At 38.3% G+C, this 14,654-nt stretch overlaps 1 protein-coding gene across 3 annotated transcripts; it reads right to left on the reverse strand.

Moving 5' to 3' along the window:
• Positions 1–437: 437 nt before the first annotated feature.
• On the reverse strand, positions 438–13,171 carry LOC128018540 (mitogen-activated protein kinase 4). 3 transcript variants are annotated; one of them, XM_052604108.1, is made up of 7 exons: positions 12,918–13,171; positions 10,880–10,953; positions 9,850–10,430; positions 4,256–4,400; positions 3,723–3,884; positions 3,444–3,645; positions 438–1,835 (listed from the first exon to the last, which is right to left on the reverse strand). In XM_052604108.1, the coding sequence occupies exons 3-7, from the start codon at positions 10,390–10,392 to the stop codon at positions 872–874; spliced, it is 2,016 nt and encodes a 671-aa protein (XP_052460068.1). In that variant the 5' UTR covers positions 10,393–10,430; positions 10,880–10,953; positions 12,918–13,171; the 3' UTR covers positions 438–871. The 3 variants fall into 3 exon arrangements, with proteins under 3 accessions (XP_052460068.1, XP_052460069.1, XP_052460070.1); XM_052604109.1 differs by lacking the exon at positions 12,918–13,171 and adding an exon at positions 12,678–12,888; XM_052604110.1 differs by lacking the exon at positions 12,918–13,171 and adding an exon at positions 11,203–11,322.
• Positions 13,172–14,654: the final 1,483 nt, after the last annotated feature.

Raw genomic sequence — 14,654 nt, forward strand, 5'->3', positions numbered from 1 at the left:
ATAAACTCCATCCACTGGTCCCTTAATGCTGTTTTTTTTTTTTTGGTAATCTGTGCAGGGTTGTCTTTTCCCTGGCAACCAAAAACACTTCTTTTGTGACTTTTCGCGACACTCTCGCTCTGATCAGTGAAATGTCTGTGCTGCTCAGCCTCGCTACACGGGAGCGCGCGCTCTTCCGGCAGAAGTGCGTCAGGACCCATATAAGGAAATTCCCCTCCATCTAACGTCACACAGAGCCATACTCGAAAAAAACTTTCCGAAACTTGTGACAAAACGGAAGGAGTATTTTGGGAACAAAAATACTCCTTCAAATGTACAACTTAATTTTTGAAACTTTGTCCATGTTTAGCATGGGAATCCAACTCTTTAACAGTGTAAAAAACTCAGTATGCATGAAATAGCATTCCACCCCCCCCCCCCCCCCCCCCCCTTTAAAATAAAACATTTGTTTCATTTTTCAAGAGCTCCTGCAGAGATACTTGTTGGGAGGAAAAAAAATACTTGCACATTTTTATAAGAGACTTGCACAGTTTATAATTTAGCTTTAAATGTATTCACCAAAAAGATTAAGAGATTTGAAATTGAATATGGAATACTTAACCGAAATGCCGGAAATCAAATGAGAACACACAGATGTCTTGCAAAAACCCCCCATCACCATGTGCTCTCAAGGCTCCAATCAAATCCCATCTTGAGATCTCAGATGTTTTCCTGTCAAGCAATCCACATTCTAGGGGTAAATACTTTAGATTTCTGGTGGAATACAGAATCATAGCTTCGGATAATAAAACAACATTCTCAAAAACTGAAATTCACATTCATTATTGCCAAACATCTTCAGTATCATTAAATAAAAAGTCAAAGATATCCTCTACCAGTGCTCTTTATGATATCCATGAGCCTTGACTATCTCCGGCGTTAGAGTTCTGGAGGGTCTGTGATCTGCGACGTTACGAACATGACTAATGCTTCCCGATTCAGGAGCGTCTGGGTTCTCCACCAAAACCTCGCTCTGACTACAGAGCCTCAGAGCCTGAGAGATAAACACATCCAGATCAAAATGTTCTTCTCTGGAAGGATCTATCTGCGATGGCTCTGCATCGTTCTCGCAACGAATGGAGAAGGACAGGTAATCGGATGAACTGTGATGAGGAGAGGAAGGTGAAGTGGGCAGCAGAGAAGGAGGTGCGGAGAAGAATGGGTTAGGACTCCTCCTGCTGTCGTGAGGGGTGGTCAGTTGCAAAGCCCCCGCGATTTGCATTTGAGAATGAGGCAGCATTGTGGGAGATAGAGGTTGAGGAGGGGAGCACGGGGAGGTGAGTGGTTCTTGAGGAGAACCAGGTGAGTGGAGACCAGACTGTGTGCTCTCCACCCAGCGCGAGATCTCCTGGAACAGATCTCCAGGCTCGACGAGAGGCTTCTCCACGCTGCCCCCTCTCGGAGCAGACATGGTGTTATGCCTCCAGTGAGACAGGTCCAGTATTAGCTTGGGTTCAGAGTAGTGCTGCGGCTTCCCTTCCCGCCACGCAATCTTGTCCAGGTAGGACGGAGAGCCCACTTTGTAATCGCAGGAGCGGCCACAGTCCAGCTCCGTGAACTGACCGCAGATGCGCTCCAGAGACGAGTGCGACTGCTCCAGGAAGCGCTCTGCGGAGCTGCTGTGGGAGTATTTGCGAGGGTCTACCTGAACCTCCTCGATGTGGGCCGTTGAACTCGCTCGTGGATCTCTTTGAACTTCTTCATCTTCCGCCTCTCCCAGTTCAGAGACGCTCTGCATGCAGCCACACTGCTCCTGCTGCGGCCAATAAACATCTGACGACAAACTCCCATCAAACCTGAGAGAGAAACATGTATGCGCAGTTTAGCATACATTTGAACGTTTGTTTGGCATACAGAGTATAAAGTGATGCATAATGGCAGTTAGTCACTGCATTATTTAAAAGGTTTTAGGTTAAAAACAATCTCTTTTTTTAATTACAGTAACTTTTAAGTCAAGGTAAAACATTGCAACACTGGCATAAACAATAAAACAAAATTAAATAATTCACACTGTTGTATTAGTTTGACATTTTATATTAAAACATGCATTATTAAATAAGACGTGTGAACAGGTCAAAAGTTTGGGGTCACTAAGAATAAAATGAATACTTTTATGTAGCAAGGACATTTAGGGGTGGGCGATATGGAAAAAAATATCATATCACACTTGTTTGGGACAACATGAGAGTGAGTAAATAAGGACTGCTGTGACTTGAAGACCTGCACACATCTATTATACAGGCACGCACCTGTTTTTCTTAGTCTGTGCTATCAAATATTTAATCTTCAATCCAGACCAATGTAAGTGCATTACTTTAAGCACAAATGTTATGTTTGCATTTATACAGTTGGTCAATATGTTTCAAAAGTTTGATTCTGTTCTTGATCTGTGGTCTCAGCTTACAAGTTTGTTCACTTCCCACTGCTGGCTCTGATCACTAAAGCCAGAGCTTCTGTCAGATGTGCCTGTATGGAGTCTGCTTTGAGTTCTAATTAAACCGGGGTTTAATAAGTTTCTATATTTAAACAGGATTCTACGTCACCGATAGGTCCTCTGGGTGTTTCTGTACCCATCTGTGTAAATAGCCAGTTTTTCCAGCGTTCATATACCCACAAACGTTTAACAATCACACTTTCATCATTAAAGAAGTATCAAAGAACGAATGCAGACTTAAATTCGCTCTCCAAAACTGAAATCCTTATTTTCTTGGTTTCATTATACTCTAGTACTCAAGTACTGCATTTTTATTGGGTTCACAAATCCTTGCTCAAACCATGTTTGTTTTATTATTTATTAAGTTTTATTATTATTATTATTATTATCAAATGTTCCTTTCTGGCACTTGACCCACAGGCCAACAAACCGGTTTCTTTCTTAATGTCATGGTGTACATTTTAACACATTTTTGGGCTTTGTAGTGTACATTATTTGGAAATAACCATTTTTTGTTTTTGCCATGGAGAGCCTCAGAAAGAAATAATATTTTCATTTGGTATTGAGAAAACTTAATTTCAAAGCCATATAAATATATTACTTTATATTTATAATTATAAATCAGATAAATATTATTTTTATTCGTTATAAGAAACATGTCTTGTTGTGTGACAGTGAAATGATTGCAGTGAATTGTGGATTGTACTATTTGAAACCATATTAAGAAGACATTAAATCAATTAAATACATTTAATTTATGAACTAAACAATGTAGCTGTATAGATTAAGTTCTTTATAAAAGAATGTATATAGACTGAATTCTTTATAAAGAGCAAGAGTTTTTTTGAAATACTGTCATAAACCTGAGCACTGGAACTGTGAGTGCCAGAAAAACTGTAACAAATGACATCATGTGGAGAGAAAAGCTTGAACTCTTGGTGTTGGGAAGTGTGACATGCGAGCGCTGTACCTGTCCCAGTGGGAGCTGAGTGCATGGCCGTGCTCGGTGACCAGACTGTCCTCTAGCTCGTCCTCTATGCGGAAAGGCTGCAGGGAGACAGGCTCGTCCTGAGGACACGAGTATCTCTGCAGGTGTGGGTGAGACAAAGCCTCTTCTGCTGTCAGTCGGTCCATGGGATTAAAGGTGAGGATGCACTCCAGAAAATCAATGGCTGAAATGTGGAGACAGTGTATAATGCTGTTGAGGTATCACACTATCACAGATTTAAAAAATAAATGCTCAGCTTACCCTTGTCCTCCACCTCTGGCAATAGTTTTCTGAGTGACTTCTTGACCTCCCACCCTTGACCTACAAATGAGGGCATGACCTTCAGAAGTTCCTGTCTGTCCTCCTCTCTAATAACAGGCACGGTGTCCAAAATCAGCTGCATCTGCTCCAGTTCATGAGCACCTTAGAGAAGAGAATATGGTGCCGTAACTTTGTCTGGCTCCAGACTGAGACAACTCAAGGATCTTACAAGTTTACAATGTAGAAAGGCGAGAAAAATGTCTGAACTATTTGAAAAAAGTTAAAGTAAAAAAAAGAAAGAAATAAAAGATAGGATTTAAAACTTTAAACACTAAACTCGACTGATATGTCTGGCCTAGACACTTTACTTTACCACCAATAGCCACTAGAGGACGCTCTGAAACTGAGGCTGCATAATGAAGATTGACATTTTTGTTTCTCAAGTGGACCGCAAGATCTATACAAAACAAATAGAGCAACAGAAGCACTAATGATGAGCCTTTGCTCATTACTGAGCGCTGTTCTAGTCTTACCTGCAAACAGCATGCGGCCTGTGAGCATCTCAGCCAGAATGCAGCCTGCGGCCCACATATCAATTGCTTTAGTGTAGTTATTTGGAGACAGCAGCAGTCTCGGTGAACGGTACCATTTAGTGACCATTCCCTCTGACAGATATCCCTGCAGAGAAAAGTGAAGTGTCTTTCATATACAACATACACAACTAATAAATGGTGTCCTTAACATCTATATAATGATATATAATGAGTATATCATTTGCACAGCAAGTTACTTTGGTTCAAAGCAAATTAATAAACCTAACATAAGTATAATATAAACCTAATATAGTTTATATAATAATTTAAATATAGATTATACTATTTTACTGTATTTATATTTTACAAATTAATGCAGCCATATTATTTCAAGTCAAATTAAGCATTTTCACTTTTAGTATATTTTAAAATGTTATTCTTCCTGTGCTGGCAAAGCTGATTTTTGTCATGATCCCTCAGAAATCATTCTAATATTCTCATTTGATATATCATAATACATCACTGAATTCAATGATAAACTGCCTTTATGCATTCATTAACACACTATGTCACCTTTGATCAATTTAATTTTGTAAATGTAAATCCAGTGTATAATATAAATAGAAAAAATAGGGTGTATAAAAGCCATGTGACTCAGCATCAGTGTAAAGTCTGAAGTACAGTAACCCTATGACTCCCAGTACACCCCTCCTACAATCTCCTTCAGAAAATCCTTCTTGCTGTCCTTCATCCTTTCCTCTTCTTTCTCACCTCCCACTCTCCCCCTGGGCCCAGGTGATGAATTATTTGTGAGATTTTAGCAGGCAGCCTCAGTAGGTAGGGTGGATCTGAAGGGTGATGGTGACACAAACAAGAATGATATTTCCATATCCTGCTTACAAAGAGAGCCTTTGTCTTCTCACTGGAGCTGATTCACTAAGACCTTTGAAACTGTTCACACACCAGATGAACAAAGACTGAAAATGAGCAATAATAAGAAAGAAAATAGTGGCATAAATCAGGCATCTTGACCAGTGCAGCTTACACACTGAGAAAGACCTGAAAAAGAGGATTTTCTGCTGCCAGCATCTCACTTTTAACTGGCCAGAAATACACAAATATTATACATTTATATTTTTTAGAAAGTGTAACTTTAATTATTTGATATTAATACAGTTATTTTCAATTGATTACATTAATATACAAATATAATTGTATTATGCCTGCACTGCTAGCATATGTGGATCCAGATGCTTCTGTGAATCCATAGTCCATTTATCTGTGATCCTCTAGATTTGAGAACTGAATGTTCCCTCCATGCTGAGAGGGGAACAGGCACTTTCAGTACTGAGCAGCAGAGTTACAGGAACTCGCTCAGTGAATATGTGCCCTTAATTCAATGAAGCTCACTGCATACTCAGAGAGGAGCAATAACATACTCATGATTCTTTATACTAATACAACCAGGAGTATCATGCACCTATATACGTAAGAGGGCAGTCCAGGCTTACTTGGTATCCTTGGTAAAATAAGACCAAAAAAATAAGGCTATTTTCTCATAAATGTAGACAAAAGTTAAACCACTCTTAAAATGTATTAATTTAATTGCATTACATAAAAAATAGACCAATCCAAGTGGTACCTGGGGGGGAAATGGTACAGCAAATATACAAAAATTAAGTGGCATAACTGTTTTCAACATGGAGGGTTTTTTGAGCACCAGATCAGCATATTAGAATGATTTCTGAAGGATCATGTGACACTGAAGACTGGAGTAAGGGCTAAATTTTAATTAATTAAAACAAAAACAAATATTATGTACTTGGCTGTTTTTGTAGCAAGATCTGCCAACACACAGGTATCCTATCAGCACATATCCTGCTAATTGTTCCTAATCAGAAAATATCAGCTCAATACATCTTCATCATTTTGTACAGTATGTCTATTGTTTTCTTTTTGGATTAAACATACCAAAAAAAAAAGTGTGGCTAAAGTGTACAAACACTTTTTGAAGTCATTTCACTGCGGCTTTGACATTTTGATAATATATGCATATTTTGAGTGACATGAGAGCTGCTCTCATGGAGTCTGCAATCTCAGCTATCTTACTATCTATCTTACATAGTATCTTAAACAGGGCTCCCAAAATAGGAATCCTACTATAATTTACTGTGCTGTTTTTATTCTAGCGGTCCCTTCCATCCAAAACTGTGACTATCCCCCCTTGCCTGATCATTCACCCCACCTTGTTCTGTCTCACACAAAGCTCTCCATTCATGTTTTCCTCCCGGACTGCTAGTGTTACACAGCGAGCTCTGCTAAATAATACAGAAGCAGAATGAGATACTAAAGAGCCACATTAATCTTTCAGCTCCCATAACATCAAGATAACTGTTTGTAATTATTGTGTAACAAAATAGTATAATGTTCGAAAACATCTATGTGCAGTGCAGTATGAAGTAACTATAGATTGCAGTTGTTATTATAATAACATAAGGTCACCAGGATCAAGAAGCCGATAATGTCTGCATGAAATTATCTGCACTGTGCCCAAAAGATGTTTCTATACTTTTATAATGAATCATTATCAATCAACAGGTTGAAGTGCATTATTTGATGTACAAAACAGAAGCAAGCAAGCTATACATCTTTGCAATGACAGCATTATTTGGTTTAACTATCCCTTTAAGTCTCAGTATGAAGAATTTCAGTCAGGTTTTAGGCCCCACCATAGCACAGAAACTGCACTTGTTAAAATTACAAATGACCTGCTTCTTGCGTCAGATCAAGGCTGCATCTCATTTCTAGTCTTAGTGACTTGATCTTAGTGCTGCGTTCAACACCATAGATCATGGCATACTCCTAGATCGATTACAAAACTATACAGGTATTCAAGGGCAGGCTCCAAGATGGTTTAGATCCTACCTGTCCAATCGCTACTATTTTGTTTACTTAAATGGGGAGTCATCTAATTTATCACCAGTAAAATATGGAGTGCCACAAGGATCCGTCCTAGGTCCCCTTCTATTTTCAATATATATGTTGCCCCTTGGTAATATCATTAGAAAATACGGAATTAGCTTCCACTGTTATGCTGATGATACTCAGCTATATATCTCAATGAGACCAGATGAAACTTCTAAATTGTCTAAGCTAACAGAGTGTGTTAAAAATTTAAAAGATTGGATGACCAATAATTTTCTCCAATTAAATTTGGATAAGACAGAGATATTAATTATTGGACCAAAAAAAACTACACAGAATCTTGTAGATTACAATCTGCAACTAGACAGATGTACTGTTACTTCCTCTACAGTCAAAAATCTGGGTGTTATATTAGGCAGCAACTTGTCTTTTGAAAATAATATTTGGTTGAAAAGCTAGTTCATGCATTCATGACCTCTAGACTAATGCACTGCTAGGTGGTTGTCCTGCTTCTTCAATAAACAAGCTACAGGTAGTCCAAAATGCAGCAGCTAGAGTCCTTACGAGGTCAAAAAAATATTATCAAATATTATCAAACCCCAATTTTACAGTCTCTGCACTGGCTACCTATTAAGTTCCGTATCAGTTACAAATTATCATTACTTACCTATAAGGCCCTAAATGGTTAAGCTCCTGCGTACCTAACTAGCCTTATACCAAGCTACAACCCATCACGGTCCCCAAGGTCACAAAACGCAGGACTTTTGGTAGTTCCTAGGATAGCAAAGTCCACTAAAGGAGGTAGAGCTTTTTCACATTTGGCTCCCAAACTCTGGAATAGCCTTCCTGATAATTTTCGGGTTCAGACACGCTCTCTCTGTTTAAATCTAGATTAAAAACGCATCTCTTTCGCCAAGCATTCAACTAATGTATCTTAAATTGTGAGTGTAGTTGCATCTGATCAAATGTGCATTTTTATTCTTTAGCTTGAGTTAAACTAATTAATTTTACTTTGTTGGATCAGCAGCTATGCTAATGATGTCTCTATTTGTTTCTATGTTTTGCCACGGGATTTACATCCAGAACACCTGAGAAGAGATGATGCTGACCCTCAGAGGACCTCAGATGATGCTAACCCTGAATCAACAAACAGAACTAACAAATATTGCTACAAGTGTGACTGCATCATATGATAATTATTAATTATTAATAATATTATTAATGTTCATCATCTGGCTGACTACGTCTTGTATTAATTTTTCTACAAATCCTGTCATACGTGCACAAACTAACAGTCTTATAAGCTATTACTAAATATTGTAGAAACATAATTTTCTGTAAAGTTGCTTTGTAACGATTTGTATTGTAAAAAGCGCTATACAAATAAACTTGAATTGAATTGAATTGAATTCAATCAGTTTTAGCTGCCTAGACTTATGACAATAAGAACCATTAGAACAAGCAGATAATATAAAGCACTTCTGTTCCTAAGGAGGTTACGCTGAAGATGAGGCTGTAAATGGATTAATATGTCATTATCTTAACAGCCAGCAGCTCATGATAATTGATAGGAATAGGAATGTGATTCTGCCAGACTGGAACTGCAGGTTGAACCACAGTGAAAGTTGTGCTAATATACTATATAACAGTACTTTACTACTAACATCTTAAAAGTTCCCCAAAATGAACTAAAATAACCAGTTCTTCATGGTATTATTACCACACTCTTATAAAAAAGTATTGGAAGAGCCATTACAAAATGGCTGTATCAGACTGTAATACCCTTGTACTTTCATATATACTTGGTAACCTAATAATTACCCTAACATTTACTATGTACAGTACTTCAAAGTATATCCTGGTACACTTCCAGATGTACGGCATTGTCATGGTACATATACCGTATTTTCCTGACTATAAGTCACACCTTGTTTCATAGTTTGGCTGGTCCTGCGACTTATAGTCAGGAGCGACTTATTTATCAAAATTAATTTGACATGAACCAAGAGAAATTAATTAAGAGACATGAACCAAGAGAAAACATTACCGTCTCCAGCCGCTAGAGGGCTCTCTATACTGCTCAGTGCTCCTGTAGTCTACACTGAGTAGCAAAGAGCGCCCTCTCGCGGCTGTAGACATGTTTTCTCTTATAGTCCAGTGCTACTTATACATGTTTTTTTCCTCATCATGACGTAATTTTGGACTGATGCGACTTATACTCAGGTGCAACTTATAGTCCGAGAAATATGGTACTAAAAAAAAAACGTCAAAACTACAGAGTAAATAATAACCAGCTCGATAAATAATAATAATAATAATAAACATCTCAATCACTTTGATAGGATCGATACTTTCTTTGACCAACGAACAACACATTTTTTGACCAACACCAATACAAATAATTTTTATGTTTAAGTGACCAATAACCAATGCAGAACTGATTTTTTTTTTTTTAAACATTAGAATGAATCATTGATCATTTATCATTAGACCTGTTACTATAGCACTAATAACCAATAAAGCTGGAATATTGATGACAAATATCAGTCATATACCTCCATTAGGAACCACAGTACCATTTCTGTATCTAAGAAGATATCTGTAATTCTTTCTAGGGAGTGAAGCGGTGCATGACTCAGAGACACCTGCCCTGCTGCTGTGACTCTTACCTTGTGAGAGTAATGTGGGTCCACAATGCGAGCCAGGCCGAAGTCTCCGATCTTCAGCAGCATTTGCTCTGTGTTGATAAAGATGTTTGCTGGCTTGAGGTCACGGTGCAGTACGTTTGCAGAGTGGATGAACTTGAGCCCACGAAGCAGCTGATAAAAGAGCAGGGTGGCGTGTTCTGCTGGCAGCGGCCCTCGCTCCAGTAATCGTGCCAGGTCAGTTTCCATACACTCTTGCACTATGTATATTGCTGACACATGGGTAAAGTCGAGAGGTAAAGGGTGACCGGACGGGCCCATCACGTCATACACCCTGACAATGTTCTCATGCTGCAGGTGGCGGGTGATCTTCACCTCTCTCAGAGCGTGTTTTACACTGACGGCATCTCGCATGACCAGCTTCTTAACCGCCACACACAGACCGCTGCGCCTGTCCACCGCAGACAGGACGAGGCCGGACGCTCCCGCGCCAAGAGGACGCAGATCCTGGTAATGTCCCCCCAGGTCAAAGCCATATCGAAACTGGGATGTATTCTGCCAGGCCATGGCTTAGAGAGGAGCATTTGGGCATTGCCTGTGAGAGGCTGGAGGGAGTGAGGAGAATGATAAATGACCAAACAATGCAATATTCTATAACAAAGCTATAAAGAAAAAAATCATCATATTATTTTTTATTACAATCTACAATTCAAACTACAGCAGCACGAAGCAAAAATGAACCCTTCTTCTTGAAGAGAGAGATCTTAAATCACATTTGCACAGTAATGGGGGCACAGTACTGGGTGGAATACAACTCAACACCCTAGAACAGGGCAAGTGTTTCCATAGCAACATCCCACAGTCAGCCAGTGCCTGCTGCACACAGCAAACACTCTGAGCGCATGCAGTCTCCCAGGATCCTCTACCCTAAAAACACTCCATGATACATTCAAACTCAATTACACTGCTGCACTGGAGTTGGAGGTTGTCTGATGTCTGACTTTAACGTTAGCAGCAGGTGAGTTTCATTTGGAGTCTAAAAGCTTTCACTTGCCGTCTCCGGCTCCAGGCTGTCCTGTACCCTCCATGCTCCTCACGCAGCTATGTGTCACGCTTCTCATGCATTCCCTTCAGTGGAGGAAAAGAAAGAGAGAGAGAGAGAGAGAGAGAAATCAGATTAGATTAGATACTGATTACAATAAAATCATGAATAGTTTAGAAATACCATCAAATGCACATTTTTACAGTTCATAGTTTTTTTTTTTTATGTTTCAGCTTGGTGATTTTCTACATTAAATAAACAAATATGCATCTAGTATTAGTTTACTCCACTAAACTTAATAGTCTCACTTCACTTAAAAAGTATTTATTGTATACCGACTCAGTTAAGATGAACTCCTTTGCCTTTAGCACAACAGTGCCCACACACTTCTGCAGTGGCTCTTGATCTGGAAGTTTTCTCCCATTCATTTTTCCCATATAATTAGGCATTATAATCCATGAACCAAACCAACTCCTTCGCCTTTGAGCATATGAGTGAATCTAAACATTACACACTTTGATTAAAAAAATAATAATTGAAAATTGGAAAGCAAAAACACAAAGGTACAAGACAGGAAAGAACTACAATCCCATTAAGCATTGCCAATGACAATTAAATTACAAAGATGGATAAATAAAAAATATAAAAATATATTTTTTAAGATGTTGATTGCATTTACATAAACAACATATTTGATGTTATATATACTGTGTGTGTGTGTGTGTGTGTATAAACAAATATTAAGGTATTTTGAGAGCATAGGGAGACTAACTTGATTCTGTCATCCAGTGCCACGTGGGAGTGGGTGGGCACTGTAGTGTTATTTTGGCACAACTTGCTTGTATCAGTTTCTAACTGGAGGAGATTACTTTGCAGAATCATGGGTAATTATTATTATTATTTTTTTATTCCGCTGTTGAACACCATTACTTAAGAAAATAAGTTCCAAACAATTAAGTCGGCAAATAAATTAGTCTTTAATGTCTTTAAACAATAGGACTGTGTTTAAAGTTTAATAAGTTACCATTCAAATCGATTCCACTGTGGAGAAAATGAATTTTCACTAAAGAATTTTCTTCACACCTCCATTGTGAAGAATTTGTAAAGAATTATAAATGTTACATAAAGTTAACATTATTAGTATTATTACAGTCTATAGTAACTCAACACTTTGCATATCACAACAGGTCATGTGATGTCACATGGCAGCACCCATGCGGGGATGAACTCGTTCCTGTGTAAAATAATAATAAAAAAGCTTTCCTTGCACACTTATATATATATATTAGTGTAAGGAAAAAAAAATTAGCAGAAAGTGGCCCAGACTGGGAGAGCCCAACTTTATTAATAATGCATATGATTATGGCGCTGACCGATGCAATTTATTGCTGAACGTTAAAACAAGATGTATACATTTATTACGCTGAATTATTTTATTGTTCATATTTATGGACAACGTTTGGTAAGGTTAAATAAAAACGGTGAACTTGTTAGCCTGTGAATGAAGGCAGTATAGCCTAAAAGAAGCAGTGAGTCCAGCTGAACACACAACAGCAGCGCTGCATTCATTCGCTTTGTGTGACTACAGTAACGCCTGTACTCCGATCTGAGATGGACAGGATACACACAAACCCGTGCGCATTATACACAATAACAGCAGTTTCACTCGCAAGTCTATTCATAAATGACACAAGAGCCTATACACGTATGAAACATAGTATAAAATCAGATTTTGACAACACTATGTTCTTATCTTCCGGCCCATCCGCGGAGAAAACTACAAAGGCAGCGATGCTCCAGGATCTCTTACCGTCGCCTGCCTTTGTCAGCTGCTCCACGGGTTTGCTCTATTTGTGTCGGGAAAAAAAGAAAGACGAGCATAGTTTTCCATGGGGAAAGTGATGTTTTCGCAGTTAAGAGTTTGTTATTGAATCTTAGCACTGGTGCAGTCCGGTAGATGGAGGTTTTAGTCTGTCTGTTTAGGTTTATTGCTGCTGCTGCCGTGAGCAATTTTCCGTGTGTGTTACCGGAGAGTAATATTAGATCTTACCCGCGATAGCGTCACCGGGAGAAACCGCCGAGAGAGCGTTCATTTGAGACCCACAGCATGTGTTGGTTTCCCAGCGCCCCTTTTCCACTGTGAATCTACAAGCTTTTCTTTGGCAAAACTCGTTGGTGCCCCCTCGATGACGTCACTCCCTCCCCGTCCGTCACACGGTGATCCTGACACCTGCGCGCTCGTGCACACATCTAGAGCTCAGATGATGGGCCGTGGCATCTGGTCCCCAGGTGCTCGCGACTGCTCAGGACAGCTGTTTTTGACATGTAAAGTGCTTCACTTTACTGACTCTCGTCTTTCAAGGATAATTTTTATTGACAAAAATAGGTAGCCTGGTATCAGGTGCGGACAAGTCATTTTTGTAATAGCCTAAGTCTATATAAAACATATTTATATATTTTCGAAAGCTTCTTCATATGAAAGGGTGTACACTGGAAAACACACAAAAAAAAAAAAAAAAAAAAACAGTAAAACAAACATATATATATATATATATATATATATATATATATATATATATATATATATATATATATATATATATATATATATATATATAAATACCAACACACGCACAAAATTACATTACTATATGAAAAATATACAATTTTAATTATTTTATAATCAGTACGATTATAATTTATTAAGAAAAATATGTTATACAGTGAAACTTAATTGGTTAACTTTGTTCCTTTTCTACATAATGAATACGACATGTCAGTGTATGTGTATGTGTGTGCATAGCTCATACTGAAATACTGTGATCAAAAAGACATTGATGTAACTTCCTGTTAAACATTCAACTGTCAAATATTTCCTCATAAATAACTATCAACAAAAATGGTAATAATGAATGCCACCATTACCTGAAAACAATCCATCTATTTATTATCCAACTCTCAAATAAAGTAGAATGTGCTGCTTCCATTTTATATCAGTTGCATCTTTTTTTTTTTCAAGATAAAATGAACCAAGGTGTCAGTCTGTGATCAGGTTTCCCAGAGCTCTGCTGCTTTGATTTGTGCTTGCACAGAATGCACACTGTCACTCCTCTTGTCCCCATTCTGTTTATGTGCCTTCAACCCCTTGAATATGAATATGCCTAAAGACCTACCACTACTAACAAAAACTACAGCAGTTCCTGGAAATAAAATGAGCACCTCGGTTTTGGCAGTGCAGGGATGAAGTATCTTTGGATTCCTCAGCAGGAGAGACAGTGTGTTTGGCTGCCCTCCAGATGCTTCATCCTGAATGAGGTCAGGTTACTGCACTGAGGAGTCTGGTGAGAGGAGGAAAATGCATAAATGAAGATGGAAATGTATACGTTTCTGGTCCAAAAACATGAGTTAGCACTGTGAGAGTGTGAGAGCAAAAAAACAAACAAACAAACAAACAAAAAAGAAGTATAAAGATACACACGAAGCAGTATATACATTTCCAAATATATAAAATAACAAAATCAGTGTGTTCTGTTTAGTTACTTACACAGTCAACTTAAATTGTGCATATGCTCACTACTGATCATCCGTACTGTTCAATTATAATGGTGTTTTTTTTTTTCTTCATCTGGCAGCGACCTCTAATGGCTACAAATACACATGACTTAGAATCAAATACTCATATTAGATCGGTTAACTTTGATTCCTTTAACAAAATTGTTTTACTAACTATTATATCTTAAGTTATATTTATAAACCAATAAACTCGGTAAGTCTCAATCTTGTACGG

The sequence above is a fragment of the Carassius gibelio genome, chromosome A8 (genome assembly GCF_023724105.1).
Source record: "Carassius gibelio isolate Cgi1373 ecotype wild population from Czech Republic chromosome A8, carGib1.2-hapl.c, whole genome shotgun sequence".
In the NCBI taxonomy this organism is placed as follows: domain Eukaryota; kingdom Metazoa; phylum Chordata; class Actinopteri; order Cypriniformes; family Cyprinidae; genus Carassius; species Carassius gibelio.